General features: G+C 35.8%; 1 protein-coding gene across 1 annotated transcript in view; it reads right to left on the bottom strand.

The window, feature by feature from the left end:
- The window catches only part of Cntn3 (contactin 3), a 217,076-nt gene that overhangs the window by 160,609 nt on the left and 35,630 nt on the right, over positions 1-20,837 (bottom strand). Inside the window, exon 3 of the mRNA XM_048354886.1 lies at positions 14,525-14,700. Within this exon, the coding sequence (XP_048210843.1) occupies positions 14,525-14,700 (176 nt within the window). The remainder of the gene's footprint in view (positions 1-14,524; positions 14,701-20,837) is intronic.

The raw sequence follows: 20,837 nt of genomic DNA on the forward strand, positions 1-20,837 counted from the left end.
ACAGGACGAAACTTCCTTAACAGAGACTCAGAAATGCTACAAATCAAGGAAAGGATGGACAAATGGAACTGCATTAAACTGCAGAGCTTCTGCAGGGCAAAGGACATAGCTCACAAGATAAACAGAAAGCCCACAGATTGGGAAAAGATCTTTACCGGCCATACAACTGACAAAGGCCTCATATCTAAAATATATGCAGAACTAAAAACATTAAATTCCTCAAAAACAAAACCACAAAGAACCAACAGCCCCAGCAAGTGGGCTAATGACTTAAAAAGAGACTTCTCTGATGAGGAAATGAGAATGGCCAAGAGACATATGAACAAGTGCTCTACATCACTGGCCATAAAAGAAATGCAAATCAAAACAACATTGAGATTCCACCTCACCCCAGGAAGAATGTCCATTATCAAGAAAACTAACAATAACAAATGTTGGAGGGGATCTGGCCAAAAGGGAACCCTACTTCATTGTTGGTGGGAATGTAAACTGGTTCAGCCACTCTGGAAAGCAGTATGGAGATTCCTCAGATGGCTAAGCACAGAGCTCTCCTATGACCCAGAAGCCCCACTTTGGGGCATTTACCCAAAAGACCACAAACAAGAACACACTAAAGCCACAAGCACAACAATGTTCATCGCAGCACATTTGTCATAGCTAAAATATGGAACCAACCCAGATGTCCCTCAGTAGACAAAAGGAACAGGAAAATGTGGTACATATATACAACGGAATTTTATGCCTTTTTCAGAAAGAATGACTTTGTTCCATTCGTAAGGAAATGGAAAGACTTGGAAAAAATTATACTAAGTGAAGTGAGCCAGACCCAAAGAAACATGGACTCTATTAGTCTCCCTTATAGGGAATAATTAGCACAGGTTTAGGCTATTCACAGCAGAGGATCACAAGAGCCTAATTGCTATGCCCCTTTGAATGCATAAGATGATGCTAAGTGAAATGAACTCCATGTAATGGAAACAACTGTTATATCACTGTTGTAATCACTTTCAGTATCTACCTGTCTTTATGTCACTATCATGGTTACTTTCACATAACCTCATAAATGCATAAAGACTGAATTTGAATTTCAGTCCTCACTTGAACTGGTCCAAGAGTTGGTTCAGGGCAGACAGGTCTCCTATACCTGGGTTGTGCAAGACCACTGAGGAGAAGTGTTGGGCACCGGCTTATAGCTTTAAGAGGCGGGCCTCTCCTGGCCTGGGGCCAAGTGGCTGCTAGCCCCCTCCCGCCTGGGACCACATGCATGCCAAAATGGCGGCAGGTAGAACCCAGGGGGCGGTCCTATGGGACACGACCGCCCATAAAGGAAGTCCCGTGATGTCACTGTGATGGACAGCTCACAATCAGCCTATCGCTGTGTCTAGCTAGCCACTTCAAATCCCTCCCCTTCCTGTTGCCATTAGTGCTATATAAACCCCACCCTAAAACTAAAACCTCAGATTTCCACATGAAGGTTGCCTGAAGCGCCTGGTGACCTGAGTCATTATTTAAACGTAAGAGGGCTGGGTGGGCGTTTTTCGCGACTACACACGTCCTTGGCTTTTTCACACTAGCACACGCTCCCGCCTTTTCCCTTTGGGTTGGGAGAAAGTACATGTGGGCTGAAAGCCCTACAGAGAAGCAGTTTGCTGAAAGGACCAAGACTGGAATGTTAGCCATCACCTATTGCCATGCAATAGATGAAGACATTTCAGGGGTAGGCAGAGAGGAAAGGTAGAGATACAAATGAAAATTGATATTGAAAGGTCACGAGCAACTTTCTGATAACAAAGATGTACACAGTCAGGAGAAAGAGGAACATGATAATGAAATTTGGACCTATTCCCCAAATTTTATGTTGAAAGTACTACTGAGCACTAAGAGACATAATTATTTTGAAGTGGGAAAATGTAGCTTGTATGTAACTATATGTCTTTTACTAACCTTTATTTTAATGGGAACTTGAAATCTAGATGTGTTTTCACGGATGAAATCTGACTTAAATATCATGGGTTGAGTGGTAAACTGCCTGGGGACAATCTAGAACTAAACACATATTTTAGGAAGTATTTTCAGGGTATTCAGTAAAACATACTAATTTGAGAAAGCACTCTCCCTAAGAAATGTCAAATTGATGATGAGGAAGTCATAATGAAGATATTAAGAATAAAGGAGGTAAGTAAGAGAAATAAACATGCCTATTGACTTTCTATCATTATATATCAGTGTTCTTTGGTACAAAAGAATAAAACATTGGTGGATAATGGACAGCAAGCACTGTTAATCACAGTATGCATTTACAAAGAAGAAAAATTGATTAGTGCTCACTCTAGGAGACTTTTATCAATGTTACTAAATTAAATAACCAAAGTGCTGAATCTACTTCTAAAATTCTATCTTGGAGAGTTCAGAAATTAAAGTTCCAAAGTATAATTTATAACAAATATATTTTTAAAGCTACCCTACATTCTTTTTTTTTTCTCAAATTTTTATTATCAAACTGACGTACAGAGAGGTTACAGTTCTTGAGTGACATATTCTTTACTTTTTAATAAGAGAATGGGACAGATAATATACACACAAACATAAACACTTAAAAAAACTTACAGGTGATATTTGACTGTCTTTGGCAAATCAAACCATACTAACAATAGCTAACAAAGAAAGATACACGATCAAATACAGAACTAGAAAAAGGATGTATGGAGAAATCTGTTCATTAAAGTTACTTTAACTTCCAAATCCATAAGTCTAATAAAAAAATAATGACTGGAGGGAGAAAAATTCTTCTAAAAGATATCATTAGTCTGAAAATTACATAATTTCAAGTATGATTTCAAAGACATTTCCCAGCATTTGTGAAAAAGAATCACAGCAGTGTAATGGATGAGCATTCAACCAGGACTCAATTAAATAAATGCTCATGTAGAAGAAGAAATCAGAGAATATTTTTAGTAAGCTACAGCAGGAGAACACACAGCCTGAAAATTATGGCAGAGGATATACTACACAACATCCCACACATATAATAGTACTTGATCTGAAATTAAAGGGTTGAGTTCAATTCTAGCCTTTTCATAAGCCATTTGGATTTAACTTTATATACACCACCCAAGCAGCTGCTCCCTTCACCAGGCAACCTATTTCTTTTTTTTTTTCACACATCAGACATCACAGTACTGCCATAGACCAGAAATTGCTTTTATAGTTCTTCAAAAGTGATAAAAAAAAAAAAAACCAACAACCCAGCACAGCAATGAAGGAATACTCCTACAGTGACCAAACAGAAAAGGAAAACAAAACAATATGCAGATGATTTCTAAGGAAGAATCTTTCAGAGATTCAAGGAAATAAAATGGATCTGTTCTGAGAATCATTCTATCCAATCCCCCTGTAATGGCATTATATTGAAACAGAATAAAACCCATATGGAAGAATACCAGTTAATCGAGGCGCCAAACAGGCTGATAATGCTGCCAGCCTCAGGAAATTTCCAAGTCTCCTGGACACTGGACTTCAATAAGATGGGATTTCACAGGACTTACGTGTTATATCATTTCATTCAATTCTAAAGGAACCGGATCCACTTCACAGAAAGCTAAGCAGCATTTTCCTTCGATCCCTGAAATGATCCCTACAACATGTTTTGTTTTGTTGTTTTCCAAAACAACATCTACAGAAAGTTAAAGACTATATTCTTAATATCTCAAGAAAGATCTAAAACATTCCCATGATTGATGACTAATGGAAAGAAAAGGCAGCTGTAATACATACAACTAAGGCTATCTATGAAGGATCTAAGTTACTCTAATGAAACTGATCAGAACCTTTAGTCACTAAAACCTCAGCAACCAAGGACACTGATTAACTTATTGCATCTCATGTAACATGTAGCAAGCTACCATATTGATGGAAATGGCTACGTCGCAATAACAACACTCTTGAGGTAAATACCTTATATTTATTCTTAGAATTCATTTTCTCTTGATAATGCAAAACCTACCTGAGAGAAAAGAAAAAAAACAACAACAACAAAGAACAGAAAGACAAACACTAAGCAATCCATTGGACTTCCAAGAATGTCACTACAGTTCAACAGAGGTGAAGGAATGTTTCTAGACTCTTCAGACTAACAACCCAGTGATTATAGCAAACAAGTGCCACTTCTCCTGATCAACATCCACAGATACGTGACAGATGAGTCTCCTTGAGATGACAGATTTTGTAGAAGCTTAAACATTACTTTCCGAACCATAAATTGTATCATCTTATAGAAATAGACTTTGCAAGCCTGTCATTTAGTTGTTAGTTTCAACAAGTACTGCCTAAAAGGGAAAAAGACAAGAGGATTCAAAAGACCATTGTTGCAATCTGATATTTGGCAAATGCTCAACAACAAAAGAAAAGAAAAAGTGATATTTCATCCAAAACATTCAGTTTCCAATACAACAGTTTAAATTAGCATTTTTCTCTTAAGGGCCATTTAGAAATGGAAATACAGAGTAGTAGGAAAATGAAAATATTTAAAACATAGTTTCTTATCCATCCCTTAAAGTAAAGAAACTGAGGCACACAGGGGTCATGTGACTTTCAGCTAGTAGCCAGATCAGGACTAGAATGAAGGTCTTTAAGGTTTAAACTTAGGTCTGGGCTTATTCTATGCTAATATTTGGATGTGATTTGTGTGTTTCTGTTTTCAGTACTGGTATTTGACCTCATACCTATGTGTGTTAGGCAAGTCCTGTATCACTTGAGCCATACATACAGGCCTTTGTTCTTTAGTGCATTTTTAGCTTATGTTTTATGCTTTTATCAACAACCTAGCTTCTAACCATGAACATTCTATTGAATAGCTAGGATTTCAGGCATGTATCATCTTGATTGGCCAATCCAAGAGTCTTTTTTTAACTCTGCTAAGAGACTCAAATACAGATAGCCTTATCAGTCAAGTAACTAAAGATTTCTCACAACAAACAACAGAGATTTAAAGAGGTACATTTAGAGCATAAGTGAATTATTACAACTCAAAAATACAATGAAAATAAATGATAGGCAACAGATCTTAATAGACATTTCCTCAAAGAAGATATATCCAGGCGGATAGTGGAATCTTGACTGGAATATTGGCTAAGGTTGGAAAAATTCAGAGTCTCAAACACTGCTGGAAAAGTATCATTAGTCTGAGAATGGTTCAGCAGGTGTTATAAAGTGACTTAGAAATTCCATGGCAGTTATTTACACAATAGATACTGTGAACCAGTGCTTTCAGCAATGTTGTCCCCAAAAGTATAAAAAATATGCAAAAGACCATTGATAAATGAGTAAAGATCATATGTTATAAGTAACAGAGTACTAAAACTCAGCAGTAGACAAAAATGATATGAAGATGCATGCTACAACCTAGATGAATCTCAAAAGGATTATACTAAGGAACACATAAATACTACACAGTGAATAATCCATTTATCTGAAAGATGCAGGATATTTAAGACAAAAAGTGGATTCAGGATTTTCAGAAACTACAGTGAATACTTGATGGAGAATGGAATATGCCTGCTAATGGGTATGAAGTTTCTTAGGTGAATGATGACAATGTACTAAAGGAGACCTTAAGACGATTCTGTGACTATATTAGAAACCAGTCAAATGTATATGCTAAACAGGGAATTACATGGTAAGCAAGTTCTGTTTCAAAAACTGTTTTAAAAATGTCCAAATATACACTTCCTATAAATACTAGGAAAGTAGTCCTAGTTTACCTTGTCCCCAGATAGTAGCAGGACCATAGTTAAATATAAATTGCTTTTACAAGAATTAGAGAAAGCTCCCTGATCTTCATAGCACAATTAGAAAGCAGCCATGCTAGCCCACTGAAGAAAATCTCTTTGGAGGAGAGTTGAGCCAGGAGCCCTCAGACAGAGCAAAGGCTGGGCAAACACGAAGAACACTTGTGTCTAGCTAACCACTCCCGGTTACTGGGAGGCAAGGCTTTCAAATTAATATGCTTAATTATGGACAAATGATCACAATCCACCTTTTCTCTTCCCAACTATTCCCACAAGAATTTCCAGGCTTACATTGTAGCCTATTCTGATGAACCACATTATAATACATCCAAATTGTTTGAGGAAAACCTTTCACATGTCCTACATCCAATCCATTAGCACATGTGTCATTGGACCTCAAGATTTCTCAATCTCACTTTCCCCATTTTAAACATCAACTACATCAACAAAGGCAGTCTTTTTCTATTTTACTGTTGATCATCTTGAATGTAATCCTGTTTCAAATCAGAACATGTCTGTTTGCTGTTCTTTTAAGTGCTTGGAATAAGATGGCATAAGTGAACATGAATGAACTATGGAGCCTGTTACCACTTTTGCTACCTCATCTGACTCATCTTCAATTTCACTCGTTATACTAAAGCAACTTTACTCAGATCTAAACTATAATGGGCTTTTTGTCACTTGTTTTCTTTAACATGACAGAATAAGTTAGAATTTTAGAAAAGGAAAGAAGGAGCTGTTTTCCTTTATAGCATGTTGTAGTTTGCATATACTGCTGACTTAATCTGGCAAAAATTAAATCCTCAAATAGACTTTTAGCTTTAAGAAAATAAGGACTTTCTCAGGCGCCCAGACTGTTGTGAAGTGTTGGTACATATAAATACTCAATAAATATCACTGCTTAAATTTCTCTGGGGTCACTGTAATCTCTTGTGGATGCTCACTTTACCATTCCATTGGCAGAGTAGACACTTTCTTTACGTCTGGTAGATACCATTATTAGACCACAGCTTATATTAGGAATCATGTTATGGTTACATAATGAAGATCTCAAAAATGAAGATTCCAAACCCCACTCAAACTCAGTGGTCCAGAAAACTCACCAGGATTCCAGAACAACAGTGTCCTTGAATGGAAACACAATATTATGGTTATAGGAAAAAATGGATTGGTTACACTCTACTTTGAACACACTGGCTATAGACCCTATCTACTCCATTTCAATTATTCCTATGTTTGTTGCTCAAAGACCTAAGAACAGCTGAGTGGAAAACCCACTGGAAATTTAGATCAAGATTCCAGACAGTGGAGTGTTCTCAGTCAAATATTTCTATAACACATAGCCTGATATTGTGGTTGATAACATGAATTACCTCACCTACCATAAAACTGTTTTAGTGATTCAAAAGGAAAATACAAAATGTAGTCCACTTATATGAAAAAGTATAAAATAGAAAAGCTAAATAGTAACTAAAATGTTGACCTATATGCAAAGTTAGTTTTAAAAACCTGCAACTATCTGATATAAATAGGTTGAAAACCTCTGTTTAATTAAAAAGTTTTATTTGTTTTTGTTCTAAAACTCATAGTGTATGAGTGACATACTGAGTTGTAGCCTTTGTTTTAGTTTTAACTTGCTTTTAGGCCAGCAGAGGAAAGTAGCTTTGAACTTTTTCAAAGTCACTTATGTTCAAAGATTAAGTTTGTGCTTTTAGCTGCAGTGTTTATCTGTGACAAATAGTTCTGCATATAACTCAAAACAAACTAATCTCCTACTAATTATAACACAAATTTAACTAATTAGACTTCAGTAACTTTTCTGTTTCAGATAACAGCCAGCCACCAGGGGGTTCATCCCTTAGAAATGTCTACATTTGTTTAATCCAACTCCCAATTCCCTTCTGTAGAATGCAAAGGGAAAATCTGCTACACTCTGAGGATTCGGGGGAGGGATCCTTTATTGAGACAACCACACTGATTTCTGCTTTATGAAAAGAAAAAAGGTTGACAAATAGTACAGCAAAAAAAACGGAGCAAATAAAAAAAAAAAGCTACTCAAATCCAAACAGATACTGCCTATATACCTTGTTTTGAGAGAGGGATGTACAGATATGCACAGTTAAATTGATTAAATGATGTTGTAATTTAGGAGATCAATGGTATAACTCCTATAAACAACTAGCTTCATCTAACAAAATGAATACCGGGAACCTGAAATACGTTGTTCTGTTGGGGGGTTCATTTAGGGAAGCAGGCAGACAAACATTCATTCATTCAGTGGGCATATGGGAAAACAGAACTGGACAACTTCAGGGAATGTGTAGGTTTGGGAGAAATGGGAAGAACAATGCAAGGGGTGACATTGATCAAAAAGCATTATACATATAAATTTAGATGCTGAATTGAAACTACTTTGTACAAATGCCTTTAAAGATACCTCTACAAAAAATTAGAAAGAGAAAGAAAGGTAAGAAAGAGAGTGAAAGGTAAGTAGAATCATTGATAAACTAATAGGACTCTTAGAATTTCATAGCAGGTCTGTTCTGAACAACTAAGTCAGAAATCACTAGCTTGGTGACATGATTTATATCTGGCCTTCAGAGCTGCTCTTTTTAATGTGGATATTAATACAGATAGTTAATATGTAGATATTAAAAAGTCAAGGTATTATAGGTAAAGAATAAACTGTGATTTGTTATTTTGGAGAACATTGTTCCTATACTTATGCATGCCAAAATGAGGACGAAGGAAGTGATTCTGTATTTTCTTGTTCCAACATTCCAGTGATAAACAACTGTTTTTTCCTTCACACATTTAATGTACAGAAATGGTGGGTCCAGGGAGAAAATATAGGTTAGATAAGCTTTTCTCAGATGTGCATGGCTGGGTGTAAGCTCAGTGTTAATATCTTTAAACAAAAAAAAAATAAAAAAACATAGTGTGATTGATTCAAAACATGGTTTGGTTGATAAAAATTTGAAAGCTCATAGGTTTCAAATCCTGCATTTTCCTACAGAGAAATTCTTGAAGTTGCTACTTCAGTGTTAGCAATTTACAGACCTAACTAGATGAAGAATGAAAGCTGACTATACATGATTAGCTTCATGTGCCAAATATTCTATCATAAAATGGTCCCCCAGTTGGTTATACCCCTGAGATTCTAAGTAGCAGCTAATAGCAGCTGCTATATATGGCTACTCCTTAAACCAAATCTATGAATTACATGGTTATTACATGTGATAATCATATGTCAGGTATAAACCCTGCTAGAACTCAACTTCATAACAAAAATTATAAAGGACAAAATATTTACCACAAGGCTCGAATTCTGAGCAGATCACCAAATCACTGGATAAGACCAACAATATCCTAAGTTTCTTATGAGAACATCAGTATGAAAGATTACCTCAATCTTTTAGAAATAAATGAAATAATAAAAGAAAAATATGTGGGATGACAGGTCTTCAGGAACCTATTCTCAATTTGAGAATAGGAACATGTTAAAAAGAACAAGACAGAATGTCTAGACATGAAAACTATAATCACTAGTATTAAAAATTCAAAGTACAGGTTAACAAATACTAGGCTGAGATCAGGGGAGAATGAATGAATATATGTCAGAACTAAGGTAAATATGGAGAATGTACAAAAAAGAAATTACAAAAGAATGAGCAAAAATACAGGAGAGACATTGAGAAAATAGAAAATATATCTTAAAGCGGAAATAGAAAGACAAAGGAATAAAGAAATCTGGAAGACATAAGTGCTGAAGATTTTCTAGACATACTAAAATTGTAATATACAAATTAAAATTACTTATATTTGTATATCTTTTACATCTGCAAGGCAATGCCCAAAGTACTAGGTAAACATGCATAGTCCTCACACTTCTTGAAATACATTCTGTGATCCTGCTTTGCAGATGGAGACAGTGAAACAGAGAGAAGTTCCTAATCTCTCTAATGCAACATAGGCTGCTATGAGGCAATGGTGGGATTCAACCTAGGAAATGTGGGAACAATGTCTGGGCTTTTAACATCATACTTAACAACAAGATTATTTTTGATACAGTAGAGGAAAGCAAGCACACTTTCAAACATAAAGACAAAATAAAGGGAACACAAAACAGTGCTACCCACAAGGAGAGAAACTAAATAGTTTTTTTTAAGAGATACAGACCTCCAAGATGGAAAATTAGCAGATGCAAGACAGAACGGTAAGCAATTCAGGAAACTTAAGTGTAAGTCAGATAAGCAGCTGTTACGTGACAACAGTGGCTCATAAGCACTTAGGACTCTGTCAAGGCTGGACACAGTCAGTGATAAAGTGTGTATTTAATTTTCTGTATTTATAAGAGTTAGGATATGAAAATTCAGTATTTCATAAACCTCATAAAATGCATATTGCTGAGATGGCAAGAGAGGCTCCTAGGACCGGCTGTCATAATCAATATTAACACTTAAAATGATCAGAACCAAATAAAGCAATATCAGCATATTGTTGTTGTTTTCTTTAAATGAGGATGCTTTTCAAAGAAAGTCAAGAAAAGTTATGTAGAAAAAGAGAAACAAAAAGGATAAAGGCAAAATCGTGATGTTTTCCTCAAAACTAATAAGTAATGTAGGAGTCTTCACATGACATTGTTTCTGATGCGAAAGACAAATGAAAACATAAAAGGAAATGTAGTAGCCATGTCTAATAATAAGGTTAAAAATTCAACAGAGAATTGGACAAAAAAATCAAATAGAGTTAGTAATAACTTTAAATTTTGCAAGATCTTTGTGTTGGAGATACCAATTAAATTTTGACCTTTGAAAGCATACATAGTAAAATTTCTAGGGCAATTATTATAGGAAAAATACAACAGGAAAAACATAATATCAAAAATAATCTGCAATATTTTTGTGGACAGAAAAAATCAAAATGAAGGGAATAACAAAGAGAAAAAAACCATAGTACATTAATATAGCATAGCATTGTACTAGTATTAAACCCTAAATCAAAGCAATTATTTGCATGCTTACAAAAATATAACCAGACCTATTATATATCAAAAACTTATTAAATAAACCAACAGTGAACAGAAATACTGGAATAAATAAAAAAGATTACATCATCTGCAAAAAGTAACTGATCAAACATGAGTAATGGTATACTTGACTTAATGAAATGGACATATGGAAAACCCAGTACTATCATCTGGAAAATATACACTAATTTAAGCACATTTGACTTTTGGACAATGAATATCAAGTCATAATATAAACAAATAATATGATATGATGATAAAGAATGGACTTTGGACAAAAAAATGAAAGTGAGCCAAGAGTTAAAATATTAAAGTTCATTCTATGGCCACTGAGTTGCTAGGTTAGAACTAGGAGACAAACACTTAAAACTTTATATGTGGAAAGGGGTGATCTTGATCAATATACTGTATTCATGAAGTACTCTTTTGAATGTGAACACCTTTGCACAACTACTAAATTATAGTAAACATTTTCCTAACTGGCTATGTTTTAAAATATAAAAACACATGTCTGAGAACTCACAGATCAAACAGAGTGATAAGGAAGTAAAGATGTTTACAGAAGTATAGCATAATAAATCTGTTGCAGTTTATTTCTTTCCAGCTGATGCTGATCTCAGGGATTCATTCACAGGTTGCTGCTCCTGGCTGTCATGAAACTACCTCAGCCACACCTAGAATCTAGCTCTTGTCTGGTTCATTGGTAGATGGTATGGACCTTTGAACCCAAAGTAAAATGAATGAAATAGTATGAAAATTCAACAGTGACAAAGTGCTAATGAATTTGATTTTAAAAGAGAACAAGCCAGCATTTATGGGAAAATAGGGAATATGCATCTAGTTTATGTTAAACTAAGAAAGAAATAATGAAAATGTTTCAAAGCATTTTTGATGATGCATTAGAAAATATCAAGAGGAAAATACAATCTGTCACAAAGATATGGGCAGTGTGGTTTGTCTTGTAACTACTCAATAAATATAAGTAATAAAATTAAAACATGTCCTCCAAGTAAATGCAGGTTTATGTGGTTTTATATATTCTACATCTGACTTAAGAAACAAGTAATTCCACTATTTCTCCATGTTTAATAGGAACAAAAAATTAAGGTATACTTTTTAACTTGTTTTATTGGTGAATATAAATTCAATAACAAATCCAGAAAAGAAAAAGACATGAGATGATAAAGCAAAAAAGTAAAGTTTCCACATGAATATATAAATGGAACAATGCTAGGCAGAATATGAAAAAGATAACATCTGAGTAATAGAAAAATTACATAAAAACTGAGTTGAAACTGACAGAAGTATAGAAGGCCATTTAGTCTTAGAAAATGTTCACTATATTATCAGCTTAAGGGGGGGATGTAAATCTTCCACCAAAAATGCAAAAAGTGAAATGATAAAAGTTAACTATAAAATCTGGATGTCAACTTGACATCAAATGTCAAATATTAATGATATCCAAATTCACAAGCAACCCAGGGATCTCCACCTTCACTACAGCTAGACAATGATATGTAGATAGATATTGATAATATATTATATTTATTTTATATCATATTATGCTATATTCAGCATGGTATTTAGATCCAAGGAAGTATAATAAAATATATAAAAGGGGGCTGGGGATATAGCCTAGTGGCAAGAGTGCCTGCCTCGGATACAAGAGGCCCTAGGTTCGATTCCCCAGCACCACATATACAGAAAACGGCCAGAAGCGGCGCTGTGGCTCAAGTGGCAGAGTGCTAGCCTTGAGCGGGAAGAAGCCAGGGACAGTGCTCAGGCCCTGAGTCCAAGGAGCAGGACTGGCAAAAAAAAAAAAAAAAAAAATATATATATATATATATATATATATATATATATATATATATGGAGTAAGTGTCCACAAACAATCAAACATGCTCACAATTCATATAAAATATTCCCCAGATAGAAAAGCACAATAAAGCAAGAGATGATGAGACAACACAGCAATTCTGTTGGTAAAGAGAATAAACTAAATGGGGATCTTACATCATATGACATACAAAAGCAGTTCCAGATGATAAAAGACTTATGTGAGGAAAGTAGAACATGAAAAGTTTTATTTGTACAATTAGGACAATAGCCTTCTGCTCATTTCACAATAAAAATTGTAAAATTTTAAGGCATTCAGAAGAGAAAGTAAATTATACAAGGAAAGGCTTGAGTTGGCCAACTGTGATTCTTAAGTTCTCTGCTTCCTGAGTACCGAGGTTAAGGGCCTGAGCCACCAAAACCAGCTGACATTTGAATCAAGCAAATGAAAGAAATCCAGGAATAAGGCAAAACTAGCTACTCACAAATCAATAATGGTTGGGCGTTTGAAGGCAACTCCTTAAGCCTTCTGTGGTTAGAATGAGGAAGTTGATAAAAGCACTCCAAATTAATTAAGCAAGCACCAAATCTCATAGACATGAAATCTAGCAGCAAATAACTGAGACATTGTTTGTAATTCAAACATTGCATCATTTCACAAATTTCCTTCCTGCAATGATTCTGTGGCAACCCAACAAGACTGAGGGATTGCATTAAAATCTACTGAGCGTGTCTGAGGAAAGCAGGTTTCTCAAAGGACCAATGGCCTCTACACTCTTCTTTTATTATCAAGCAACTTGCAAGATGTGATCAAAATTTCTTTGCATTTTACTCTAGCATAGAAAAATGCTACTTTTTCATTTGGCCATTTCTTCATGAAGAACTAAAAACTGTTCTCCTTTATGCCTAAAAGAAACAAAGCAGATTACTAAGCATTAAACATACAACATAGACTTAGCTATATTGAAAAATTATAAAATCCATTTTTCAATGACAACTCTTTACATCCTGTGCCTAAAGCAAGGACAACCAAGAGTCTTCTGCCTGGAGTCATTAGCATCCTGATAACACAAGGATCTTCTTCTTTATTCTTACTTTCAGTTAATGTATTGCTAGATAGATTTTCAAACACAATCATACACATTTATAATTTATTTTTAATTTATTATTTTTATTTTCTTTAGGTAGTTGTGGGATACACATCCCGCCCCCTCCCCCATCCAATGCTGGCTGGGGCTTGAACTCAGGGCCTGGGCACTGTCCCTGAGCCTCTCTGGGCTGGAGGATAATGTTATACCACTAGAACCACAGTGCCACTTTTGTTTTTTTTGGTTTTTTGGGGGGAGGGGAGTTGTTATCAGAGGAAAGATTCTCCCAGACTTTTCTGCCTGTGCTGGCTTTGAACTGGGATCCTCAGATCTCAGCCTCCTGAGTAGTTAGGAAGGATTACACGCATAAGCCACAAGCAACTGGCTGGCAGGCACATTTTTTTTTTTTGCCAGTCCTGGGGCTTGAACTCAGGACCTGGGCACTGTCCCTGAGTTTCTTTTGTTCAAGGCTAGCACTCTACCACTTGAGCCACAGCACCATTTCTGGCTTTTTCTATTTATGTGGTACTGAGGAACAGAACTTAGGGCTTCATACATAGTAGGTAAGCACTCTACCTCTAAGCCACATTCCAGGCACTAACATACTCATTTTTAAGATATTATTTGTGCATTAGAGGTTCCCCCCCTCAAAAAAATGGGCTCAATTACAAGCCTAGTTTCTGAATAAACATTATATGTGTTGTTTCTGAGACCCTGAAAAAGAATGCAAAAATCAAGTCCTATAATTTAAAATGTTTTTGTTAGATGTAGAAACATAAACTCACAAGCAAACTGGAGTCTGGCTTCTTGGCTGATGATTGTTCCAAGTGAATTTGTAGCAAAGCATTGGTAACTTCCAGTATCCCAGTTTCTGTTGGGGTTCATGATTGTAAGATTGCCTCCACTCAACTTATAATGATGGCTCCCACTGCTATCAATATGGCTTCCATTCAGCTGCCATCTACAAAAGAAAGTCGAGATTATTGTTCTTCCTATCCTATTAGAATTTCAAGAAAGACTTTATATTATTCAGTCCACTTTAAACATGATCCCCTCATTTTGAAAAAGCTTAAAGCAGGATTCAAATGTTACATAGTCCAAGAGTAAGTGTGCCCATGTTTTCATCAAAAGCAAAAGGGAAGTACAGAAGAAATGACAATGTATTAGCAACATAAAGTTGGGAGTTATTTAAAGCTTTCCTCATGACGATGAGAATAACTGCTTCCCTGGAGGAGCAGGGAGTCAAGCTAGATCTGTGTAGATCTCAGATACATTAGGCCAATCTCAAGCTGGAAATGGAATGAGGGAAACAGAAAACATTTCTTTGATTTATCCACATGACTGAGCACATTTAATAAATTAATTGGTAGGTGTTGGGCTATCCATTCCCATTTGTCTGGGTAAATACTTTTCCCAGAGGCTTTCTCTAGTCTTCTAGATGACAGCAGCACTATTTACAAAATGGTTCATTGTGGTAAAAGACCCTAAGCACCACCTAGAGGGACTGGCAAAATTAGAGAACAAACCCGAGAGACATTTGTATCAATGGGAAGTGAAAAATAAAGGGGGAAAAAGTTAGCTTTTACTTTTTAACTGAAATACTGGGAAATCTAAAACACTAAGTAGAATAAGTAGAATAAGTAACACACCCAAGTAGATCTCACCTTTAAATCTCATTCACTCACCACAATGTCAAGAACTGGATTCTGTCTTCTATATGAGTGAACTATATACACTTTTGCTTTTAACTAATCCTACATTCAACAACTTAAAATAGAAATCCTTTCCTTCTTCCTTCTCAATCAGTGTTAAACAACTATGGAGTGACCATATGTCACGCAATTTTCCAATTCTGAACTCATGGTAATAAGGCCCTGCATTCATGAGCTTACAGCTTTACAGAGAATTTTCCCACAGGTTGCTTATTCCTGCCCCATCCTCTCCTCTACACCATCTCATCCCGAGGCCTTGGCTAAGCTTTTCACATAACACCAAAAAGGAAGGAGGTGAGATCCACAACCAAGTCCTCACTGGTCTTTCATTGACCTTCACCCATCACCAGCTAGGCAACCACGGGCAATTCATTTAACACATAAGAGGAGGAGAATTTCTTCTTTTCAGTAGGGTGTGTGACAGATTCACACAGATGGACTAAGTACTGACAACGTGGACATTCCAGAAATGGTGGCTACCAAGATGGAAATGGCAGATGTTCCTGTCTTTTTTCTCTTATTCTGTTCCCCACAAGCATAAGTCAATTCTTTGCAGCTATTCCATTCAAAACTTCGGGTTATCTGTCTCATGTAGAAGATAACATGTGTTCTATGTGTAGTTTGAATGGTAAGAACTCCTTTAAAATCAAACCAGAATTATCTACATATATACATATATATGTATATATGTTAGTTTTATGTACATGTGCATGTGTGTGCCCATGTATGTGTATACCTGTGCACCTGTGTATTTGTGTGTGTGTGTGTGTATGTGTGTGTGTATGCTAGTTCCTGAAGCTTACACTTATGGATTGGGTGCTGTTGCTGAGCTTTTTTTTTTTTTTTTAAACACAAAATGGGTGTTTTACCACCTGAACCATAGTTCCACCTCCAGCCTTTTTTTTTTTTTTTTGGCCAGTCCTGGGCCTTGGACTCAGGGCCTGAGCACTGTCCCTGGCTTCTTCCTGCTCAAGGCTAGCACTCTGCCACTTGAGCCACAGCGCCGCTTCTGGCCGTTTTCTGTATATGTGGTGCTGGGGAATCGAACCTAGGGCCTCGTGTATCCGAGGCAGGCACTCTTGCCACTAGGCTATATCCCCAGCCCCACCTCCAGCCTTTTAAGGTTTCATTTTCTCACACTTTTCTGCCTGGGCTGGCTTCAATTATGGTCCTCAGCTCTCAGCTTCCTTAATAGTTAGGATTGCAATTGTGAGTCACTGGTGGTGCCTGGCCTCACATATACTTTTGATAGGAGACTATTGCAAAGGGTATTTGCTGTTTTTGTTACCTATAATGTACAGTTTCTACAGGAGAAAGAAATGCATCTTAGTGAAATTGATAGAATGTTTGGGGTCTGACAAGGTATGCCTTGATGGATTTCTTCAAAATTGTGTTTAGCTAATGAATAATAAAGTCACACTGGCTATATGAAAAATTGCAAAGATAAAGAAAAATATGAAGAAGCACTTCTTGCCTACTTAATAGCCTGCAAGATTTAATAGATCACAAACTATGTGGAGAAATACTTAACGCCTGAGATGTAAAAGCTACAGTCCCAAAGTTTCGGCTAAGAGCCAAAATGGAAAAAAAAAGTTTCATTTGCATAAATGCCTCTCTCTTTAGCTCAATTTTTATCAAAAAGACACAACACTAGATTATTTCACTACTCTTCTCTTTTAAATATGTTTTCTATTATACCAAAATCATCAGTACATTTGTTTGAATAAATGCTTCAGAGATGAGATACTCCTGAGGTACACTGAAAAAATGTTAATTTTCTTTTAACAAAGTAATCTAATTATTTTTCTCCTTCTGAAAACTATTCATCATTAAATGAAGTTCATCCCCAAGTGATATGGAAATTCCTCAATATCTTATTAAATATTGATTGTTTTCTTCTTGCTGTGAATATGTGAATTTCAAAAGGTCTACCATTGTTTAAACTTTGAAATGTGTAGGAAATTCCTGTTGCCTAGACTTATAACATTTTATTCTGAGATATAAACTGTGTATCCACATTTTTAAAGTAAAATATCCATATTTGAGCATGATTTCTTAGCATATCTCATATTTTCATTTGTATAAGAAAATTGCTTTCATTCTTATTCTAGAAAACATAAGGTACCCTGAGTTCTACCTTTACTATTGTGCAATAAATTAGTAAAAATCAGACTTATTTCCTTGCTAAAAATTCGAATAAACTGCTTAGGCTTCATGAATACAACCCTGAGGAGTCAAGAGTATCAGTTAAATGACATACTCAGGTTTCACAGTAGGGAAACTTTTAGAAATAGATACATTTTAGTTTTCACATTCATAATCCTTTGAGAAATTATACATTACTACCTTTAACAAGGAATCTTAAAGCTTACCAAGGACTGACATCACAATGCAATATTTCTGAAATTCAGAGTTTAAAATTTCATAAAGATACACTTGTTTGCCCAAATTCCATTCTAAAAGGAGTAAGGTAATCACCTGAAGGTAAAAAGAAAACAGCCCCAGGATACTTGGGGCTACACCAGGAATTCAATCATATAACATTTACACTGTGCTGTGGAAGCTGCCTAACATTGTACCTTTAGCTTCGTGGTAAATGTCACAGAATTAAGCATCTTTGCATAATTATCATGTTCTAACAGTCTTGGGTGATCATATAAATTCACTGCCAGCCTTCAAACACTCATTCTACATGTATTACTATTTGCTTTTAGAATCCACGTGTGAAGAAATGCTTCACTAATCATGTTTCCCAAGCCCACTAATTCTTAATCAGCGAACTCTCATCCCCTCAGATTTCACACACAATTTTATTGGCATTTGGATTGGCACCATAACTGAAGGCTATAGTTATGGGAAGTTTTTGGTTGACGGTCTATCTGAGGAAATGCACATATGGTAAAACCATTTCTAAATTGGCTACATCCTATACTCAACATGAATGAGGGAACAAAGGTACTGAGAAAATGGAAACACATCAAAGACAATGGAAGAGTGGAGTCTAAGGCAAATCGCTACCTACAAAGAATACAGATGCATTCACTGTAAAATGGACACATGCCCCTCGGCTCAAATTCTTTAATAATGAATATAAAGCAGAATGTAACTAATGCAACCATGTATGATTCCTAAATGGTAAAAATTATATTATTATTTCTGGGAAATAAGCTAAAAATATCAAGAGGTCAACATGTATGAATGAAGTGCCTTCTGTTGCAAAAAAAATAAGAAAATAAGCTGGAGAGAGAAAGAATGACTATATTTTTTATAAACACAATGTCAAATAATAGTGATTATAAAAAGCCTAAAATGTCTAGGGCTCAAATATGTTTTTTAAAAAAAAAAAATCTCAGCTTCACAGGTTGATGGCAGAGTCACTCAGTACTGACGTTCTAACCACAGGGGAACATATGTCAGATTTTCATAAACATTTTCTGTACAGATTAATCTACCCTTTTCTTTAGCCACAAGTAAACTACACAGACTCTCCTAACAGTAGTCATCTACTTTGTCAAGTAGCAATATTAAAATAGAGAGTTATTACATGAGTCTTCTTATGTACCGTACTTGTCATATTCACTATGTTTAGACATTGCAATTGCTTACACAAAACCACACTAATATGGAATAGCAATACACATTAAAGCTCCACACTCTAAAGTGAATCTCCCACTTGAACTTGAAAATGAACCTAGACAACATTCATCCTTTGAAATGGAAACTAATACTACTGAAAATAAACTGGATGACTGTAGGTGATCTCAAATATAATTCAGCTTACAGTTGATTGCATAAAGTTAAAGTCCTTCAGGGTATCTACTTTATCATAAAATCTGATTAGGCAGATGGAAGTATAAACATGGGGGGACAACAAATGTCATATTTTTGACTACAAGTGAAATGTAAGCAAAAAGAAGTTAAATGACATTAAGTCATTTGACGGTTGGGTCAGGGTTGGGAAATAAGTCCATGCCAAACTCTTGTTAAATCAACATGCAATACTTTATTTGGGGTTTGACAGGAAAATTAAGAATTTAATCACAGAAGCAATTTGTGGTTTTAGAAGCGGCTTTCAAGTTAAAAAGCAAATGCATTTGTGTTCAAATGCAATGTTTGTTAATATGTTTACTGAAGTGATGAGAATAATTGCAGCTCTTGAAAGAATGAATGTCTGAATTTACATATTCAATACTTCATCCAAAAATAACTGGTTACGCTCCTGCAATAATTGCTGAAGATATACATGAGTTAAGTTGTAATGCTGTGATTTAAAAATCTGAATTATTATGCCTACCTGATCTAGGGAAGGGAAAGAAAATGAGGGTGTGGGCTGGGATTATGGCCTAGTGGCAAGAGTGTTTGCCTCATATACATGAAGCCCTGGGTTCGATTCCCCAGTTCCACATATATAGAAAATGGCCAGAGGTGGTGCTGTGGCTCAAGTGGCAGAGTGCTAGCCTTGAGCAAAAAGAAGCCAGGGACAGTGCTCAGGCTCTGAGTACACGCCCCAGGACTGGCAAAAAGAAAAAGAGAAATGAGGGTGTACGATATCACAAGAAATGTACTCAACTGCCTTATTATGTAACTGTACCCCCTTTGCACAACACCTTGTCAACAAAACTTAATTTAAAACATCTGAATCATTAAAGTATGGCTCATGCCTGTGAGCTCAGAAGGCTGAGATCTGAGGATCACAATTTGAAGACAGCCCAGGCAGGAAAATCCATGAGCTGCTCATCACCAATTACCAAGCCAAAAGCCAAAAGTGGAGTTGTGGCTCACTTGTTAGAATGCTAGCTTTGAGAAAAAAAAAATGTTTACAAATGGCACTCAGGCACTGAGTCCCTGACTTCTAGTGCCAAGAATGGCACACACACAAATAAAAGAATTCTGTGACAAATAAAGATACAACCACACACATATGAATCAGGGTTTCAAGCCAATCTAAGCCAAGCTAGATGAAAAACAGCTGTTTAGGTTGTGATACTATAACTGAGTTTAAACACAATGTTGATCATCTTAATTATTTCAGTCAGAGTTAGGGATGTTTGCTCCCTTTGTCTTCCCTGCATTTATTTATCTTTTCCTCATTGTAAGGCCCCCATTCTCCAATGTAAATGTCACTCCACATACAACTGGCCTTGCAAATGCAAGCATCCCATACCTCTCGGGCCAACATGACTGGTTAAGAATGTGAGTATGATTCACAAGATTCCATTTGTGTTTGATTAAAATATGTATATCTTTTCTCCTTATCCCACTAGGAAAAAGTAAAAATGCACAAGAAAAATTTTAAAAGGCAGCCATACAAGGCATCCTTTATCATGTTGTATCATATCCATCAATATCTATAACTGAAACCTTATGTTTCCGCTGGTGTGGACTG

This window comes from Perognathus longimembris, chromosome 10 (assembly GCF_023159225.1).
Source record: "Perognathus longimembris pacificus isolate PPM17 chromosome 10, ASM2315922v1, whole genome shotgun sequence".
In the NCBI taxonomy this organism is placed as follows: domain Eukaryota; kingdom Metazoa; phylum Chordata; class Mammalia; order Rodentia; family Heteromyidae; genus Perognathus; species Perognathus longimembris.